The 22,212-nt window shown below is 43.4% G+C and overlaps 1 protein-coding gene across 2 annotated transcripts; it reads right to left on the reverse strand.

The window, feature by feature from the left end:
* Nucleotides 1-7,677: 7,677 nt before the first annotated feature.
* On the reverse strand, nt 7,678-20,476 carry LOC128701565 (prostaglandin G/H synthase 2). 2 transcript variants are annotated; one of them, XM_053795334.2, is made up of 13 exons: nt 20,255-20,476; nt 15,532-15,645; nt 14,780-14,899; nt 14,199-14,342; nt 13,724-13,867; nt 13,286-13,464; nt 12,718-12,801; nt 12,212-12,352; nt 11,918-12,032; nt 10,231-10,406; nt 9,808-9,918; nt 9,312-9,525; nt 7,678-9,115 (listed from the first exon to the last, which is right to left on the reverse strand). In XM_053795334.2, the coding sequence occupies exons 1-13, from the start codon at nt 20,295-20,297 to the stop codon at nt 8,868-8,870; spliced, it is 1,833 nt and encodes a 610-aa protein (XP_053651309.2). In that variant the 5' UTR covers nt 20,298-20,476; the 3' UTR covers nt 7,678-8,867. The 2 variants fall into 2 exon arrangements, with proteins under 2 accessions (XP_053651309.2, XP_053651307.2); XM_053795332.2 differs by having other exon boundaries at nt 8,716-9,115; nt 14,780-14,902; nt 20,255-20,448.
* Nucleotides 20,477-22,212: the final 1,736 nt, after the last annotated feature.

Here is a 22,212-nt window from a genome sequence, read left to right on the forward strand (position 1 = left end):
CAATTAGCACCTAACGTTTCGCCTTCCTTAAGAAACTCTGGTCGTGTTAGAACTTGAAATACATTGTGGTAAGTCCTAGTCTGAGGTCTAGTAAATTCTTTAAACAGCTAGGTGATAACCTGCTTAGCCTTGTAGCAGGTGGTGGTGATAGTGGTAGTGGGAGTAGTGGTGGTAGTGATGATAGTGGTGATGGTGGTAGTGGGAGTGTTGGAACGACCTTGAAGATGCTGGGACACAAGACCTACCAGCGTCACAGCATCCACGGCCCTCTCTCTTCTCTCTGTCTGTCTCTGTCTCTGTCTGTCTGTCTCTCTCTCTCTCTCTCTCTCTCTCTCTCTCTCTCTCTCTCTCTCTCTCTCTCTCTCTCTCTCTCTCTCTCTCTCTCTCTCCCTGAGTTTATTCAGGCACAGGTATACATAAATACATAAATACAGTTAGTTAGTTAGTTAGTTAGTTTAATATGTTTATTATGCACCCCATACCCATCCTGTGGGCGGTAGTCAAAAGATTACAGAGGTACATAATTGGTCCAGGGACTGGACTCCAAAGTTTTGATAGCTGAGCAAGTTACAGAGGTAATGAACTCACAATTTACAAAGGTAATGAACTCACAATTTACAAAGGTAATGAACTCACAATTTACAAAGGTAATGAACTCACAATTTACAAAGGTAATGAACTCCAGGTAAGTCTGGTCACAATCATGACAAGTTACAAAGGTATTTACAGATTACAGAGGTACGTAATGGGTCCAGGGACTGGGCCCCCAAAGTTTTGATAGCTGAACTAGGTACAAAGGTAATGAGCTCACAAGTTACAAAGGTAATGAATTCTGTAGAATGGTTACTTACAGTTACATACGTTATCATACATAGCAGCATATGGTTACTTACAGTTACATACGTTATCATACATAGCAGCATATGGTTACTTACAGTTACATACGTTATCATACATAGCAGCATATGGTTACTTACAGTTACATACGTTATCATACATAGCAGCATATGGTTACTTACAGTTACATACGTTATCATACATAGCAGCATATGGTTACTTACAGTTACATACGTTATCATACATAGCAGCATATGGTTACTTACAGTTACATACGTTATCATACATAGCAGCATATGGTTACTTACAGTTACATACGTTATCATACATAGCAGCATATGGTTACTTACAGTTACATACGTTATCATACATAGCAGCATAGGTGTACATTACCTACGATAACCCCAAAAAAGTTAGACAAAATGACAAATTTCCACTGAGATCCTTAATTGCCACAGGTGGTGCACTTCCCATCTGCAGAACCACAACATCCCCGTGGCCCGTGGCCTGGTAGGCAGGCATCAACACTCTCGCCTCGGCGAGGATGGAAACACTGGGACTGTTTCCTTACACCTGTCGTCCCGTTCACATAGCAAGTAGGTACCTGGGTGTTAGTGGACTGGTGTGGGTCGCATCCTGGGGGACAAGATTACTTCTCGATGATGCACTGACTTTCTTGGGTTATCCAGGGCGGCTAACCCTCTGGAGTTAAAAATCCATACAAAATCTTCTCTCTCTTATCCCACTAATCCTTCAGGATATAATATATACGACATACAACACATGTCAGACCCACCTTAGAGTACGCAGCACCATTACTCAACCCTCATATGGTGAAGCATGTCAGGAAACTGGAAAATGTACAAAGGGTTGCAACAAGACTAGTCCTGGAGCTAAGGGAAATGTGCTGTGAAATGAGGGTGATGACATTAGAGACCGTTGAATCAGGGGAGACATGATAACGACGTGCAAAATACCAAGAGGAATTGATAAGGAGAGACAAACTATTCGAGAGGTGGGAAACAGGTACATGAGGGCACAACAGAAAGGTAAAAACAAACAGATATACATCACAGGGATACTAGGAAATATTTCTTCAGTCTTAGTCAAGAAGTGGAACTTGGGAAGTGAAATGGTAGGATCCATGCATAGCTTTAAGACTAGGTATGACAGGGAGCACGCAGCCACGAGTGAAACCAGCAGCGACCAGCGGAGAGGCGGGGGGCCAGGAGCTGAGACTCGACTCTTGCAACCACATATATATGAGTATATGTTAAGTTATTCTGACCATAATTTTCCTAATATCCACAACTCCACCTGTCGTCCCCCACCTGTCGTCCCCCACCTGTCGTCCCCCACCTGTCCTCGTCCCCCACCTGTCGTCCCCCACCTGTCGTCCCCCACCTGTCGTCCCCCACCTGTCGTCCCCCACCTGTCGTCCCCCACCTGTCGTCCCCCACCTGTCGTCCCCCACCTGTCGTCCCCCACCTGTCGTCCCCACCTGTCGTCCCCCACCTGTCGTCCCCCACCTGTCGTCCCCCACCTGTCGTCCCCCACCTGTCGTCCCCCACCTGTCGTCCCCCACCTGTCGTCCACCACCTGTCGTCCCCCACCTGTCGTCCCCCACCTGTCGTCCTCCACCTGTCGTCCCCCACCTGTCGTCCCCCACCTGTCGTCCCCCACCTGTCGTCCCCCACCTGTCGTCCCCCACCTGTCGTCCCCCACCTGTCGTCCCCCACCTGTCGTCCCCCACCTGTTGTCCCCCACCTGTCGTCCCCCACCTGTCGTCCCCCACCTGTCGTCCCCCACCTGTCGTCCCCCACCTGTCATCCCCCACCTGTCGTCCCCCACCTGTCGTTCCCCACCTGTTGTCCCCCACCTGTCGTCCCCCACCTGTCGTCCCCCACCTGTCGTCCCCCACCTGTCGTCCCCACCTGTCGTCCCCCACCTGTCGTCCCCCACCTGTCGTCCCCCACCTGTCGTCCCCCACCTGTTGTCCCCCACCTGTCGTCCCCCACCTGTCGTCCCCCACCTGTCGTCCCCCACCTGTCGTCCCCCACCTGTTGTCCCTCACCTGTCGTCCCCCACCTGTCGTCCCCACCTGTTGTCCCCCACCTGTCGTCCCCCACCTGTCGTCCCCCACCTGTCGTCCCCCACCTGTCGTCCCCCACCTGTCGTCCCCCACCTGTCGTCCCTCACCTGTCGTCCCCCACCTGTCGTCCCCCACCTGTCGTCCCCCACCTGTCGTCCCCCACCTATCGTCCCCCACCTGTCGTCCCCCACCTGTCGTCCCCCACCTGTCCTCCCCACCTGTCCTCCCCCACCTGTCCTCCCCCACCTGTTCTCCCCACCTGTTCTCCTCACCTGTCCTCCCCACTTGTCCTCCCCACTTGTCCTCCCCACCTGTCCTTCCCCACCTGTCCTCCCCACCTGTTCTCCCTACCCTCCCCCAACCTGTTCTCCCCACCTGTTCTCCTCACCTGTCCTCCCCACTTGTCCCTCCCCACCTGTCCTCCCCCACCTGTCCTCCCCACCTGTCCTCCCCCACCTGTCCTCCCCCACCTGTTCTCCCCCACCTGTTCTCCTCACCTGTCCTCCCCACTTGTCTCCCCACTTGTCCTCCCCCACCTGTCCTCCCCCACCTGTCCTCCCCCACCTGTTCTCCCTACCTCTCCCCCCACCTGTTCTCCCCACTTCTCCTTCCCCTCTAACTCCTCCCCCTTTCATGTCTTATGCATCCACAATAATCCCCAGAGAACTCTAATAGTAGTGTTAAGAACCAGAAGCTCACACAAGAATGTAGGATCAAACCCCACAACGAGGACGAACGGAGGATCGAACCCCACAGGACGAGGACGAACGGAGGATCGAACCCCACAATGAGAACGATCGGAGGATCGAACGCCACAGCGAGGACGAACGTAGGATCGAACCCCACAACGAGGAGGAACGTATGACCAACAGAGAGAACGTAGGATCGAACCCCACAAGTCTCCTAACACCTGCTGCCCCTGTTACCTAGCAGTAAATAGATACCTGGAACTTAGTTGAGACTGTTGTGGGTGGCATCCTGGGCGAGGGGGAGACGGCCCTAAATCTTCATTGGAAATAAGCCACACTAATTAACTCTATTGGGTTATCCTGGGTTACTAACCCTCAGGGGTTAATAATCCGAATATGGATTTCCCGGTATAGCCCAGGGGACACCTTTCTCAATATTATTTTTCTTGCTGTCAAGTCCCAAGGTTCCAGTTGTTGTTCCAGATGAGTTAGTTCCAACTTCCAGTTGTTGTTCCAGATGAGTTGGTTCCAACTTCCAGTTGTTGTTCCAGATGAGTTGGTTCCAACTTCCAGTTGTTGTTCCAGATGAGTTGGTTCCCACTCCCAGTTGTTGTTCCAGATGAGTTGGTTCCAACTTCCAGTAGTTGTTCCAGATGAGTTGGTTCCAACTTCCAGTTGTTGTTCCAGATGAGTTGGTTCCAACTTCCAGTTGTTGTTCCAGATGAGTTGGTTCCAACTTCCAGTTGTTGTTCCAGATGAGTTGGTTCCAACCCCCAGTTGTTGTTCCAGATGAGTTGGTTCCAACTCCCAGTTGTTGTTCCAGATGAGTTGGTTCCAACTTCCAGTTGTTGTTCCAGATGAGTTGGTTCCAACTTCCAGTTGTTGTTCCAGATGAGTTAGTTCCAACTCCCAGTTGTTGTTTCAGATGAGTTGGTTCCAACTTCCAGTTGTTGTTCCAGATGAGTTGGTTCCAACTTCCAGTTGTTGTTCCAGATGAGTTGGTTCCAACTTCCAGTTGTTGTTCCAGATGAGTTGGTTCCAACTCCCAGTTGTTGTTCCAGATGAGTTGGTTCCAACTTCCAGTTGTTGTTCCAGATGAGTTGGTTCCAACCCCCAGTTGTTGTTCCAGATGAGTTGGTTCCAACTCCCAGCTCTATATAGGGCCCGTGGCCTGGTAGGCAATGCTCTCGCCTCACACACAGTGTCCCTGGTTCGATCCCCGGCACGGGTAGAAACATTGGGCGTGTTTCCTTACACCTGTTGTCCGGTTCACCTATGTGAGGGAAAAGTTCAATAGATAGGAGTAGAGAGGGAGTATATAGTAACAATAGTTTGATTGCCGGCTACTTGTTAAGGTAGGGTAAGTCAAGCTCCCGCTATTCCCGCCTTTTTCCCCCTCCCCGAAAGTGATAGTTTGATTGCCAGCTGCTTGTTAGTAGGGTCAGTCTAGCTCCCGCTATCCCTTCCCCTCCTTCTTCCCCCCCCCCCGAAAGGTGACGTATGTGGCTCTGGTCAAACAGTAAATCACTCGACTCACAGCTCCCAACACTACTGTAAGTACATGCCTGCCTTGTATTCTAGTGGATTTATTGGTTGAAAGCTTCACTTTTGACCAATAATAAATCACCACATCTTTTGGGTATTGTACTTACCATGGAGAGTGATTTCTTAAGCAGTGGGTAACCTGTCTATCTTTTCAGCTTGGATGACAGAGAGGGTCACCTGTCAATCAACGAGAAGAAATAATGGAGACGGATTAACGTCCTTGAGACGTCTCATTTTGGATTTAATTACCTGTGCACCTGTATGAAATTGCAGGACGTAACCCCACATCATTACAGCGGTAAAGAACCTGCTTTCCTGTCATCGGGATACAATACTCACCACGATACTCTGTGAAGAACGAGCCGGTGGGTTGTCACCAACACCTGCAACCCACCCCCATCATCAGCAACGGCTACGATTTCAACAACACGCAGTGTCACCAACACCTGACACCCAAGTTTTATATATATATATTAGCGTTGAATTCAGTAATCATTTATATTTTTCATTTTTCATTTTCTTTAATGTAGGATTAATATTTCATATTTAAGTGTTTTATATTTTAAATTTCTATATAATAAAATGTTTATGCTTGTCTGTTATTATTTCTTTTTCTATTCATTAATTTTCCTGAGGAGGAGCCAGCCTTGGTAATACTGTCTGAAGTTATTACAGGGCTGAGTAAGCCTTCACAACCTAGAAAGCAAATAGGTACCTGGGTGCTAGTCGACTGGTGTGGGTCGCATCCTGGGGGACAAGATTGAGGGACCCCAGTGGAAATATGACACGGAAACAGGACAAGTGTTTCCTGGCGCGGGTCCTCGTTATATATATTGACTCGCAACTGGAGTTTTTGGTCATCTGTTCGAGGCCTTCCACTGGCTCACCCACCCCTCCACCCCCAACCATATACCACTCCGGTAACTATTTATACCTGAATTATGGACTATTGTGGATTATCTGGCTGGAGGAGTCAAGGATGGAAAAGCAGAAGGCTCTCTCCCCGCCCTCCTGCAACAATCGACAGGATGGTAGACCTGGGCTACAACTACTACTAAATTACTGCTGCAACTTAACTTTTCATGTTGTTATACTGATAGTCGATACGTTTCAAGTGACTTATGGGCGAAACCTCTCCACTAACGATGTTTTTATACTCTTGTTTCATCTAGTTCTTTGTAACAGCCAAGACAACACTGTGTGGCATCATACATACACTGAGAGGTGCATGTCTCTGTATATACACTGAGAGGTGTATATCTCTGTATATACACTGAGAGGTGTATATCTCTGTATATACACTGAGAGGTGTATATCTCTGTATATACACTGAGAGGTGTATATCTCTGTATATACACTGAGAGGTGTATATCTCTGTATATACACTGAGAGGTGTATATCTCTGTATATACACTGAGGGGATACACTGAAAGGTGTGTATCTGTATATATGAGAGGTGTGTATCTCTGTATATACACTGAGGGGTGTGTATCTCTGTATATACAGTGAGGTGTATATCTCTGTATATTACCTGGAGTTTACCTGGAGAGAGTTCCGGGGGTCAACGCCCCCGCGGCCCGGTCTGTGACCAGGCCTCCTGGTGGATCAGAGCCTGATCAACCAGGCTGTTACTGCTGGCTGCACGCAAACCAACGTACGAGCCACAACCCGGCTGGTCAGGAACCGACTTTAGGTGCTTGTCCAGTGCCAGCTTGAAGACTGCCAGGGGTCTGTTGGTAATCCCCTTTATGTATGCTGGGAGGCAGTTGAACAGTCTCGGGCCCCTGACACTTATTGTATGGTCTCTTAACGTGCTAGTGACACCCCTGCTTTTCAATGGGGGGATGGTGCATCGTCTGCCAAGTCTTTTGCTTTCGTAGTGAGTGATTATCGTGTGCAAGTTCGGTACTAGTCCCTCTAGGATTTTCCAGGTGTATATAATCATGTATCTCTCCCTCCTGCGTTCCAGGGAATACAGGTTTAGGAACCTCAAGTGCTCCCAGTAATTAATCATGTATCTCTCCCTCCTGCGTTCCAGGGAATACAGGTTTAGGAACCTCAAGCGCTCCCAGTAATTGAGGTGTTTTATCTCCGTTATGCGCGCCGTGAAGGTTCTCTGTACATTTTCTAGGTCAGCAATATCACCTGCCTTGAAAGGTGCTGTTAGTGTGCAGCAATATTCCAGCCTAGATAGAACAAGAGTTTATATTAATCCCTACTTAAGGATTTAACAGTATTCTCGACTGGTGAACAAGTCATGTGCAGCCATGAGCCTCGTGGAGCCGACAGGCTTGAAACCCCATTAACCAACAAGGCAGCCAGGACAGTGTGATGACTCATCATTGTTTTCACATTACTGGATATTGAAATATATTTTTTTCCATAATATATTTTATTTAAAAGTTAAAGAAACATTTATACATGGTATGAGATCAAATTATGTACATAATTAAACTATTATTTATAATATGTACAAAAATAGTTTGAAAACGTAGTTTTTGACACGTACACAAACACTACTCATGGATATGTACACAAACACTACTCATGGATATGTACACAAACACTACTCATGGACATGTACACAAACACTACTCATGGATATGTACACACACTCTAGTCTTTGACATGTACACACACTACTTTTTGACATTTATATACACTACACTTTGACATACACACAATATTCTGCAATATGTACACAAAGGCACATACTTGATAGTTCAAGGCGCCTTACAAATGGATCTATGAGAACGTAGGATTCTGATTCCTTGTAATGGGGTTCCGACACCAAGATTCTTCTTTTACTTAAAGTTTCCGATATCAAGTAAAGAGACTCTTTTTTTTTTCCCCTCCGGTCATGCGAGGTTCTGATTTCCAACTTTTAGAAATTATGAATTCTGATTTCAATTTAAAAATTACACCGACTGGGCGTCAAGGAAGGTCCCTTGATACTAGTGATTAAGGGGACTATTGAACCTATCCTTCACTAAGATCGACAGTGATTGCCTCCCATTTCCGGTCACTGTGGGATCTCTAAGGGTTCAAAGCTTCTTCCTTCTTTAAATATTATAGTATTCTGATTGCATGTAGAGTCAGATCCTCTTAAATGTTCCCATGTATACTTCCTCGACTCAAAATATGGATGAAACATTAATGATCAGTTATACTGTGGTGTTCCCACACATGCATCAGTTAAAAGTGACTAGTAACAATATAAAAATATCTATAAAAGTTAGCTTTCACTATATTACACTTGCACACAAATAACAAACGAATGTCCACTTTACAAAAGTGTGACCTAGTACTCCAGTGATACAGAACACTTAGAAAATAGGGACAGGGGCTAGTTTAATCTGATCCACAAAAACACTGGCTCTTAGCATCCTGAGGGGAAGGGCAAACATGAACATAATACTGAAACACTGCAGTAGGCTTACTGACCCATGATAGGCAGGTCCCACTCACACTTGCCTCCTCTGGTCCACAGAAGTCATTCATTCAATAAATATTGGCAACAAATATCAGCTTTGAGTGAGGTATAAGATTTACTACTAAAATATAAATTAATTCACGAGATTCACGTCTTTCTCCCTCAGCCACACACACCTTAATCTTAAAATGAGGAACTCTTCACTCTTGGAATGACTTGCATCATCAAGCATTCATGCAATTTGATAAAAGTCCTAATCAACTGAAATATGCTAAGATGTGCCGGCTGGAACTGTGAAACTGATGTCTTTGCATCCAGTCCTCATGTTGAGACAGAAAAGCTTTTCCAAAGACGCTGTTTTGATGATGTTGAAGCCTTCTTCACCTCCGAAGGTGGAAGGTTTCCAGTACTTAGGAGAGCAAATGGGGTTGGCCATGAGTCCCTTCACACTCCAGGGTCCTCCCATGTTTACCATGGTCAGCGGGGTGATGGAGGGACCAGGGCGCTCTGCCAGTAGACCTGAAAATAAAGAGAACAGTTAATAATGGTGTCTAGCACCAGAACAGGTGTGGTCAGTGAATAGTAGAAAAATCTTCTGGTTATATTATCAAGATCAAATATAAGCTATATTCTACAGAAACTATATAAAAATGTGTATTTATATTCATTTGTATGTGTATACATGTGATTGCAGACATAACACTGCACAACTCACCAATATAATATTCCACAGCATCAATGTCCCCGTACATCTCCTCCAGGACTCCAGCCAACTCCGTGTCTCCGGTCAGTTCTTGGAAGCTGGTGAAAGGTTTCATCTCGAACCTCTTTCTATAAGCATTGACGCCTTGGAACCGAAGTTGTCGGCTGTTCTCGATCACCTTCTTCAGGACTGGGTACAACACGTGGGCGTGATTCCTTGTCGTCAGCTGAAGAAAGAATATATTATTAATAACAAAAGATATAGCATGTTTCTGGGCTAACTTATTAAAAATTCTCTAATTGCATAAATGGTCAACGAAATTCGCATCGGCACTATGATTTATTGCAGTGAATTTAAGTTTGGTTGCGATTATAAGTAGAGACCTGGTCTCAGACCAGGTAAACTCCAGGTAGAGGACCGAGCCTCCACCTAACACAGGTTTGGTTCTTCGTAAAATTCAATGAGATTATGGTGGCAGTGAAGTGAGTGCAGAATAAGAGACACTTACTGCTCCTGCTCTGCTGTTGACCATGGAGTGGATAAAGTTATCAAGACCATGCTTGAACACAGGTGCCGTGGAGTATGCCATATCCATGATAGCATAGTCTGTTCCATTAATCTGTGGGACAAAACGTTATGTGATTAGATGATAAGCCCAAGATAAGCAGTAATGAATGACTATCAGTGACTTAACAGTAGTTAGTGCTGGGTCTGTTAAATACATGGACCATGGTTTAATCTACATCCATTCTTCTTTTTGTAATTCAGACTATGTTTAATGTTTTAATTTTAAACCTAACTGGTCTCTGATGTGTGATGCTAATAATTGTACACACTAATTCAATACTTTTTCTTTAAACTTTGCGTAGTCTGAATATAGTCATAACACAGTTGTCTTCACTCAAATGGCCTGTCACCACCTACTACCCACCTGCAGTGTGTCTGGGATGAGTGGATGCCAGTGGTACAGGTGGTTGAACTCAGCATGGATGCGGTTGTGGTACTGGAAGTGGGTGCCGTGGGTGAGCTCTGGTTCAAAGGTCAATCTCAGGTTATATTGACTGAGATGTTGAACATAGTCCTCGATGGTGATCTTGATAACCTCGCCTGAGGAGGAGGAGGAGGAGGAGCTGGTTAGACAGTGTCTGGGAAACATACAGTCAGGTGTGTGTGTGCGTGTGTGGGGGGGGGGAAGGGTACTGGATCTTATTTCAATTAGCAGTAAACCTATGTGGGTCATTTACCATTGCCCAATTATAGTAACAAGAGTAGAGTTAAATTCGTAATGTTCCTTTTTAAATTAATTAATCTTACTGATACTGAAACTATGTACCGTGCCAAAACAAAATCATTCACATTGCTAAACTCACAAACTAGTATTTAGTCACTTAGCCATAATACCAACTTACCTCATAATTTGTAATATTTTAAATTTAAGAATTAATCTAAGTCTGCCCGAAATGCCTAGCCATGCTAGGTGTTCTAGTGGTACACTCTGTAATGCCTAGCCATGCTAGGTGTTCTAGTGGTACACTCTGTAATGCCTAGCCATGCTAGGTGTTCTAGTGGTACACTCTGTAATCATTATTTAACTACATGTAAACCACACAATAACCAAATTCTGTAAACTCAGCATTGTAATCCTTATAGAGAATAAACTTTGAATTTGAATTTGAATCTGAATATTTCAAGTTTGCAGAGGTTGCAACATACATTAACCTCTCTTGACTTCCATCACACTAACAATAGTTGTTTGACAAAAGATCCTCTTGTTGTATTTTATGATCTTTTTTTCTATTGTTTGAATCTGTTATTTTTTCTCTACCTACCGTTGCTTCCAACATTATTTTGTTATATCTCTTCCTAAATTTATATGTGGTTATCACACACTGATCAGCACAAGAAGCTCACAACTGAAAGACCCTGAGTTTGAATCCTGGGTAGCAGTGAACAGGTACGTAGGTGTTAGTGGAATGCTGTGAATGGCATCTTGGAAGTGGTCAAATGCTCTGCTACAGCACCTAGATAAGCCAAGGGCTTCCTGTCATCGACATGGGGTTTCCCTTCAATACAACAGCCACTCTTTTGTTCTTCAATTCCTATAGCTGCTCCTGCACTGTGTTGTGTTTCCAGTTTGTTTTAACCGTAATAGTTCACTAACTTTCCCCTCGTTCCAGATTTGGATCGAATCCTCATCTTCCCCAACTACTTCTTGCACTGCATGCTCCTGCCTCGTCTGCTTCAAACACAGATTCTTATTTACTTAAGCCATCTATATTATTTTCCTTTAGTTCTTGGCATGATTCAAGTTTTTTTTTACTGCACTTACTGGTCGAACTGACCTACACTTGCTCAAAGTTCTGTATATTATAGATTTGTCTGAATTGGTTCTTCCTTCTTATATCAGCTACAAAAGCTGTGTATGCTATATATTTGTCTAAATGTTTTTGTCCTGTTCATGCCTGTTAGGGAAGCTGTGTGGGATACATATCTGGAAGTCAGTGACCCCGTGAGCTACCACCCAGTAGTAAAGAACAATCTCATTTGACTCTACCTACATGGTTCGTTACTTTGAACTTACTATTATAACAAAATACGCAAAGCACGAAAAAGCTTACCAATGATGATAAGGCGAGCAGTCTGGTAGAGGCGTTCGTCATCCCAGCCCGGGTGAAGTCTCTGTAGCTCATCACATACACGATTGTGCTCACGAACCCAGATGGTCGCATATGCCTGCAATCAAAATAAAAACAAAAAAGATGAGAACCCTGCTCCATGCGCATTTATCTTAACTTTAATGGATATTCATTGCTGTGTATGTGAAATTATTTATTGCTGACAAGAAGCTTTTACAGAGAACAGTAGTTTGTTTTGCTACTTGTGTCTGTGCCTCATAGGTGAGTGTTACTTACAAAGAGTCCGGGGAGTAAGGCATAGAATGGGTGGCCAAGGGCAAACTTGGCTTCCTCGGGTATGGGCACGTGGGGAGGATAGTCCATGGTGATGCCAGGTACATCCTTTAGGTAAGGTGGGAACTCCTCTCCGTTGATCACCTGCATCATATAAGAAAATCTCTTAATGACAGTACAAATTGACTCTATAAAAGCATAAAGACAGATTTATTCGTCAGGATTAACAAAAAAAAAATACATTCTCTGTTGTCCATTGACTCTTGATCAATCTTGAAAGTTCAATGAGTAATCTTTGAATAAATATTTCGGTTTCGTGGAGAAAAATGGATGAAAATGGACAGGTGGTGAAAAAGATACAATTTCGCCTATGGAGAAGCTGCTTCACTGAGGTGTTTTGCCTGTCCACAGGCGAAACACCTCAGTGATGCTCCTTTCTGTAATTGTGTCGTCCTCACCATTACTGTTTTGTGCAATGTTTGACTAAGAGGGAGAACAACAGTACCAACCTGTGTCCGCAGTTTGCCGTCGACACGAGACCTCAAAGCTTGACGGTCTTGCTCAGTCAGACCATAGATATTAGACACGTCCACCTGTCAAGACCAAAACATGTCTGCTCTAGAGATGTGCATTTTAAGTAATTACATTCACAAGGAAGAATAATACTTGTGTAGGCTATAGAATACTTGGGGAAGGAGGGGTAATCAGGTTTGATCCAAAGAAGGGAAGGGTAGCAACTTACACCATCATCAAAGCACTTCTGAATGGTGTGACTTTTAGGTCAAATAATGCAATTATCTTTATAGTTTCACAACGCACTGTAAAAATAAATCGTAGTTAATGGAAATAGGATGACTGAGACAGCCCCTCCCCCACAAAAATAAATAGGAAAGGTCTAACAATCTCTATCCTTAATTAGAAGATCCCAAAGAAATATGAAAAAGGTTGAACGCCCTTCATCGTTAATTAGAGGCTGAAGGATCAAGTTATCATTCAAGGTATTATTCAAGCTATCATACAAGTATATTTGGCATTCACAAGTATAAAAGCAAATCCAAGAAGCATCATTCTACTTACACCACCGCTTCCTTTGGTCAGCTGAGGTCCTTTCTTGTAATCTGTTCTGAAAAACTGGTGAGTGAAGTGCTGAGCATAGTATTGGAAGAGGACGTTGGTGTCGTGGGGCTCAGGGATAAACTCTCTCCTCATGAACACCTTCTTGATCAACATATCCACGTCAGGGTATTCTTTTGGTCCTGAGGAATGACCCAAGCGTTAGAAATATTACGTCTTGCTGGCTTCCAAAAGGGAGGCAAGAAGATATTTGAAAAGTTGCTGTGGCATTAGTCTCTCATCCAGGAGGCAAATTATTTGTAACTATCATTGAAAATTAACAATAATGTGCTACAATTTAAGGTGAATATTTCTTGAGAGATCATTAGAAGTGTGGATAATGTCTGAAGGACATTTTTTGGGTTGCGTGTTTGAACAGTGGAAGGAGTTAAGGATTCTTACCTTTGATGCCAAAAGGAGTCGGGCAGTGGGTGGGTACTGGAGGCAGTGCCCGACCATAGTAGCTCTCGTTGAAGTAGGCGTTGAGGGTGATATAGCTGTGGTCACTCTCGAAGGTAGGTGGAGAGTCAACCATGTCACCTCGAGCTGTCACAAAACAGTCTAGTTAACCACACACACTAGGTTGCCAATGTAAAGAATATTCAACTATAAATTCGCTAAAGCCTAGCTGGTAGAAAAGTGTCTGTCTTACTTCGTATAATAACTCACTGTAAACTAAATACTGTTTTATGCAAAGATTAAAGATATAACTTTAAGAACACAAGAATATAGAAGCACTGTAATAGGCCTATTGAACCAAACTAGACATATGAGAATGGTTGGGTTTGAGAGCTTGCATAGTATAGGCCTACACGCCTATCACAGTACTACACCTTATGATAGACAAACTGAGAAAGCAGTGAGATGAATAACTTACAGATATATACATAGGTAATAATTTGCTTGTGGATGAATGGGATCCTATTGATGATGCCCCACAAGAGGCTGTTTGAGGTGATGAGGTTGTGCACGGTCTCCGGGTCTGGCTTCAATACCTTCTTTAACCAAGCTCTCCACGTTGCTGTCAGGCAGAAAGTACCAACGTTAATCTTTGCTTTAAGTCTGAGGTACAGGTACACACGAGTACAATCACCATAGTGTAAATTACCCTATGATAACTCCCGAAAAATCAGAGAAAGTGACTTATTTCCACTGGGGTCCTTGTAATATCTTATTTAAACTTTAAAAGTTAAACCAACTAAATTACTTATGTGTGAAACTCAATTACAAATAAAGGGAATACTATACAAGGAATAAGGTAAACTGATGTATTTATATTAACATTAAATACATCAGTTTAAAATAAGACACATCTTGTTTTTCATGATACGAACACAAATGATAGCACCCACTATTTACATTTGCCATGAGTTGCAATCACATGTAGCTTGCAATGTATTCTGGCAATAAGTGAAGTATTTACTTAATGCAAACTTGCAATAAGGACTAAATACTTACGTATTTCACAGTGGATGCCATAGTGGTCAGTGCCTGTGCAGTCGCAGGTGTAATTATTGGCTGGTAGGGTGAGGCAGACACCCTGATTCTGGCAGGGGTAGGCACAGCAGGGGTCGTAGTCTATTGGGAAGATTTAGCTTATTTAGGTACAGGTGCACACATATATAATGCTAAATTATCATACATAGTAACATATTGCAGTAATTGCAAACATGCAATACAAGATGCAAAACACGGGAGGAGCTGAATGATAGTTCTAGGCATTTCGTGTTGCAAGCAACGCATCTTTAGGAGCTTGCAATGTTGCAGAAATGCGAACGAAGTCCAGGAAGAGTCGTTCCCTTGAACGAATTTATCTTAGACTTCCTACTCATTTCTGCAACACTGCAAGCTTCTGAAGATGTGCTGATCGCAACACGAAAGGCCCAGAGTTATCGTTCAACAAAATCACCCCGTTTATTAATTTTTTCCAATTTACATTTTAAAAGTTCAACTTAAACATTACAATAAACTGTTTTAAAACATTAATACATACTAAATTGTCGTATATAAAAATGGATATATTTTCAAGGAATATCTATATGCTGGTGTCATGATCTATAATACAGTAAATTACTATCCCTACGCATATATTCTGAGCAGCAGTGTATATACAATGAGGGATATATATCTCGGTATACTGACTAGTTGTATGTAGCCTTCATGGCCCTAGTGTGGTGGATAGACTTGAAACCATGGATCACTATACTCACCAAGATGGGCGGGCGTGGAGAGGATGGGCGTGGTGTCATGGGCGGGACCACGCATGAAGAGAAAGGAGGCAGCCAGGACCACTCCTGCTACTCCAAACACAACACGTCCACCACCTGAAGGAGAAAACAATGTCACAATACACTCAAAATCAAAGTCACAACACAAACACTCAGAATCTCCTGCAGAATCAATCACGAACACTCAGAATCTCCTGCAGAATCAAAGTCACAACTTGACACCCATCTTACCTAACATCCCCAGGTACTACGATTCCTTAAATACTTTCACGTCAAAGCTCCAATGATTTAAAATCAACACGCACAAACTCATTGCTTAATCATTATATAATAATTAATTAATGGTGTGTGTGGTGTACACTGGGTGTTTACTGATGTTTAATTATCGTTTTTTAAGAGACGTTGAGATAAATACTAACTCAAAGAAATTTACGAGTGCCTAGTATAAAATCCTCAAGTGTCTAAAATACAAAATTTTCAGAGAATTTCGCCAAGTTGAAATATTTAATAAATACAGACTAGTTAACGTGAAATTGGTATGCCAGACATGAACAAGTCATGTGGCCAGGGACATGAACAAGTCATGTGGCCAGGGACATAAACAAAGTCATGTGGCCAGGGACATAAACAACGTCATGTGTCCAGGGACATGAACAACGTCATGTGTCCAGGGACATGAACAACGTCATGTGTCCAGGGACATGAACAACGTCATGTGTCCAGGGACATGAACAAGTCATGTGGCCAGGAAAAACGTCTGGAAAAATTTCCCAGCTTGAGTGGAAAAACACCGTCAACTAGGAACAGCCTTCATGAGCTTGAAGAAGGAAGTTGTCAGACTGGTATTCCCCGCGTAAATTTACTATTGGCAAGCAGCACTGGTGTAGAAAGCTCAAGGCAAGCACAATGAAGCCAGAGAAAGTTCAAAGGTTGGCTTTCTGACTAGTAATAGAGATGAAAGGTTAGAATATGAGAAAAATAATTCAACAGGGTGCCTTGATGTGGGAGAAGGGCTCTAATGCAAGAATTTTGAACTCTTCTCACTTTAGACTAGTCAAACCTGATTGCTTCTCATTCTTCAAGTTCTGTATGACCCCCTGTAATTTTCCCGCTTCAACAATGAATATAATAAAATATTCTATGATTCTTTTCACGTCTCTGAAGAAATGTATATCAAGAGACTATATCACGACATTCAAAACGTTTTGGATGGTAGACCAAGAAGCAGTCAAGAATGAAGTCTGGCAATACGCCAGACTTGCTGTGCAGAATGCCAAATCGGTCACAGATATAATCTACAGTGACGCTAAAAGACTTTTTTTTGATAAATTAGACACATCTACTTTTTTTTTACCGAGTGAGTGCAACTCTGAATGAATACCGATATGATATGGCATAGAATGATTCCACTCACACACACATACATACTCGTAAGTAAATATGGTAGTTGGATCACTCCAGCCGATGAAAAGAGGCGAGCCAAAGAGCTGGAGCCCAACCCAGTCAAGGCAGCTGGGTAAATACAGTGATGGGAGCTACACTATGTAATCCATCTCTCTCAGCGGGTGTCAGACCAGCTGGTGAGGGGGTACCAGCTGCTCTCTCGTTTGTCACCTCTTCCGTTCATGTATAAATATCTTCCTTTGCCTGTATATATGTAGGACTGTGTGCATGTACGGTTGTATACATGAATGGTACAGCCATATCTGTTTCTTAGTAACGTTGTGAGGCATCCTGTAAGGAGGGAAAAGGTCCCGAAAGAACCCTTTTCGTCCTTATTTTACATCCTTCCAGGGAGGGAAGAGTACCCTGAAGGATACGCAACTTCCCCTCCTACATTCCTTCAGATGCAGAGATATTGAGAGAGCTCACAGGACCAAGGCCAAATATCCTCTGGTGCCTCTCTTATTTCTTGATACACTCAGGTGGCCCGGTGGCCTGGTGGCTAAAGCTTCCGCTTCACACACGGAGGGCCCAGGTTCGATTCCCGGCGGGTGGAAACATTTCGACACGTTTCCTTACACCTGTTGTCCTGTTCACCTAGCAGCAAATAGGTACCTGAGTGTTAGTCGACTGGTGTGGGTCGCATCCTGGGGGACAAGATTAAGGACCCCAATGGAAATAAGTTAGACAGTCCTCGATGACGCACTGACTTCCTTGGGTTATCCTGGGTGGCTAACCCCCCGGGGTTAAAAATTCGAACGAAATCTTATCTTATCTTATCTTATTCCCTAGATGACGCAACGATAGTCAAAGTTATGCTGTGGTAAGGTAAATCTAGGAGAGGAACTTCTAAGTAAACTGCAGGTACCAGGAAGAAGAATCTAGCTAGAATGGAAACAAAAATACAACACTTAAGAATAGAATGCTAGGAGAAACTCCAAGGACGTAAGTAGGCTTGTGCTGGAGGTTACCTGGTGGGAATACCAAGGGAGAGAACACACGCACCCACATGGACACTGGTTGAGAGACTGAGACGCAGACACATGGATACTGATAGAGACGAATGGAGAGAGAGAGAGAGAGACACGCAAGGACACAGAAACAGGTTCAAGGTCTCGTCTGTTAATCAGGGATTATGTATCAAATGACGGGAAGTGGAAAAACTTAATAAACAGTAAAGGCAGGACATCCCCAATCTTGAGGCATTTTGTATGCAACCTGTAAGTTCAGCTTGCTGCGCTATACTAGTTACCAGTCGGGCTAGCTAAAGCTAGCAGTGTGAGGAGAGGGTACACTCTGCTCATCTCCACTCCCTAAAATTCCATTTCCCCCACTACATCTCTTACTCAGCATCATGCTCAATCTCACAGTCACTCTTACACCATCACTGCACCTGATCCTTCGTCGTGTAGATATGTTTAGAAATGTTTACATGGGGGATAAACACTTGAGAGCCATAGTATAACCTCCTTCCCAGAACTCAAGGCCAATTCTTACGTGCGTCTCAACACCTCTGGATATCCTGAGGCTGTGGTCTGTCCCCATTCTTGCCTGTCTGACTGCTTACCATCCAGCCCACCCTCTTGTCTGTCCTATATGCCATCCTACCTGCCCTATGTCCCTCCTGTCTGCTCTCACATGTACTAACCTAATTGTGGTTGTAGGGGTCGATTCATATTTCCTGGCCTCCGCCTCTTCACTGGTCGCTAGTAGGTCACTCTCCCTGCTTCCGTGAGCTTTATCATACCTCTTCTTAATTAAAGTTATGTAGGGATCCTGCCTCCACTACCTCACTTTCCAGACTATTCCACTTCCTGACAACTCTGTGACTGAAGAAATACTTCCTAACATCTTTGTGACTCAACTGACTCTTCAACTTCCAACTGTGACCTGTGTTGCTCAGCCTATGACTGAAACAATTCAATTAAATTTACCAGCCTATGCGTGAAAATTTCCAGCATTTGCATCAATAACCATGTCCTGTATCTTGTACCACAGACCTATTGTAACCCTATTTCCGAAATTAGTTAACTATTTAGTTTCTTAATTTTAACTTTTCCAACTGATTCGAGTTCTATCTTGGGTTGAAGGTTTGATAATCGTCCTAATAACCCCTTTACTAAACCCTTTCATCAACCTGTGCAACTTTCACTCCATCTGTCTACAAAATACGAATTTAGCTTTCATGGTCCATTCTAACAAAAATTTATTGTTAATTCAGAGGGTTAATACCTCACGATAATTGAATTATCCTTGGTTAACAGTAAAAAATGTGATTGATTGTCACTAAGCTCCTTTGGGTCTTCCTTAAAATTAGGCCTAAAGTTGCTTAGGACTATTTACCTGGGATTTCCCTAGTAATTTTTTTTATTGCACCTTGATAATTGTTTACATTCAACAAATTGCACAGTGAACAGAAATGTACCACATAATTTATATGAGGAATAAGAAGAGAAATGTAAAATGCTTCTAGACAGAGTCTAGATCTTATTGGTTCCTTTTCAAACATTTATATATACTTGACTTCAAATCCTTGTCATTACCAGAGACTTACTATCATTACCAGAGACTTACTATCATTACCAGAGACTTACTATCATTACCAGAGACTTACTATCATTACCAGAGACTTACTATCATTACCAGAGACTTACTATCATTACCAGAGACTTACTATCATTACCAGAGGCTTACTATCATTACCAGAGACTTACTATCATTACCAGAGACTTACTATCATTACCAGAGACTTACTATCATTACCAGAGGCTTACTATCATTACCAGAGACTTACTATCATTACCAGAGGCTTACTATCACTACCAGAGACTTACTATCATTACCAGAGTTACTATCACTACCAGAGTTACTATCATCACAAGTTCGCTACTACCATCGCAGGATACTATTATCGCACCAGCATGAGTCGACAGTGTCAGCATGAGTCTAGTATCAGTACCAGCCGACAATGTCAACATGAGTCGACAGTGTCAGTACCAGCAGACAATGTCAGCATGAGCCTAGTATCAGTGCTAGCCGACAATGTCAGCATTAGTCGACAGTGTAAGTACCAGTATGAGTCCACACTTTGTCAGCATCCAATGACATGTACATCTCTGTGAAGCTTTCGATCCACACTGTCTCAAGCTTCCCGCTCTTCGACTGGATCAAAAGCCTCATCACCTCTCAGTCCCCAGGAACCGTATAACCCCTTACAGATTTACTGCTTTCCCCCCATAAATGAAATCCATGGAGTACTCACCCTTATCTTCCTGCTGGGCGTCTCGCTCCATATTCTTCACCATCGAAGCCCAGTAGCCGCAACTCGCCTCCAAAAAATATGGAAAAGCACTCGTTCACTGCAGTATAGTTTTTCTCCTCACTGAAGTTCAATGGGATATTAAATGCGGTATATAGTGATGGCGAGAGGGGAAGAAGAGACGGTGAGAGAGAGAGAGGACACTAAACGTGCGTGCTATCCCCGTTGAAGCTGAGGAAACTCTGAAGAGAATGCACACAGGTGGCGGTTTATATAGCCCGAGCCCGGATGAGCTTACGTCACTGTGATGCTTCGTGAGCTGCTGGTGCGAGGAGCTGATGTTTAGCACCCACTTCTTTCCGGCTTCATGCCTCATTCCCTTTCCTTAGAAGCTTTATGACACCTATGGTTAGTTTAATGTTTATTAGGCACCCCATACCCATCCTGTGGGCGATAGTCAAAAGATTACAGAGGCACATAATGGGTCCAGGACTGTACCTCAGCATTACAGAGGCACATAATGGGTCCAGGGACTGTACCTCAGCATTGCAGAGGTACATAATGGGTCCAGGGACTGTACCTCAGCATTACAGAGATACATAATGGGTCCAGGGACTGTACCTCAGCATTACAGAGGTACATAATAGGTCCAGGGACTGTATCTCAACATTACATAGGTACGTAATGGGTCCAGGGACTGTACCTCAACATTACAGAGGTACATAATGGGTCCAGGAACTGGGCCACAGAGTTCTAATAGCTTGAACGAGTTATAAATGAGATTTTATTTGGGTTATCATAGGTAATTTACACTATGTATGATACTTGTAATTATGTGTACCTGTGCCTAAATAAACTTACTGACTTACCAGGTGATGGACTCTTAAAATAACTGATGATTGACATGACATCTTGCTTATGGAAATCTTCAAACGTATGAGATTCATTCCTCTCTGGATGTCAGCCCTCATGGGAAGCATCCTCAGCTGAAGTATTTCCATGGACATGAACATGAGAAGCATTCTTATGCGAAGTATCCTTACAGGAAGCATCCTTACGTGAATCATACGTATTATCTTAGCCAGTGATTTCCAGTTGTTAATGTGGTGAAAACGTTGACATCCGTATGAGTTCTCAGGAGTGTGAATTTAAAGTGAAGTTTTTATTTATGATATGAAGAGACCACTCAAGCTTAAGGCATTCCTCTTTCTTTGGGGATCACTCAAGCTTAGGGTATACCTCTTGCTTTAGAGATCACTCAAGTTTAGAGTATACCTCATTCTTTAGGGATCACTCAGGCTTAAGGTATACTTCTTTATTTTGAGGATCACCCAAGCTTAGAGTATACTTTTTTCTTTTGGGGATCACTCAAGCTTAGGGTATACCTCTTTCTTTGGGGATCAATTAAGCTTAAGGTATACATACCTCTTTCTTTTGAGGAATCACTCAAGCTTAGGGTATACTTCTTTCTTTAGGGATCACTCAAGATTAAGAGATCGCCCTCTTTATTTTTGTCCACAGGTCTTTTTTCCCCCACCCTCCACCACTGTCTTCACCCCTCTCACTGCCCTTTCCAAACGCAACTCCATTTCATACATCTGAATAACGGGAAGTGACTTATATATTATATATAATTTTTGTCTTTTAACTAGTGATGAAGGTCAGACTGATTGACCAATTGGATTGAGGAAATGAGTAATGTTTACCCATTGTCAAAGGCACTTGTCGATAGACACATGACCCATATTTTGTTTTTTCTATTTGTGGTTGCAGGGATCGATTCACAGCTCCTTGAGAGAGAGAGAGAGAGAGAGAGAGAGAGAGAGAGAGAGAGAGAGAGAGAGAGAGAGAGAGAGAGAGAGAGAGAATGCTATTATTATTAATAACATTATTGTCTTCTCGATGAAAAATGGAACTAGTGTGTCATCTCACACCATTCTCCTAAGAGCAAAACGACTACA

The sequence above is a fragment of the Cherax quadricarinatus genome, chromosome 78 (genome assembly GCF_038502225.1).
Source record: "Cherax quadricarinatus isolate ZL_2023a chromosome 78, ASM3850222v1, whole genome shotgun sequence".
Lineage (NCBI taxonomy): Eukaryota > Metazoa > Arthropoda > Malacostraca > Decapoda > Parastacidae > Cherax > Cherax quadricarinatus.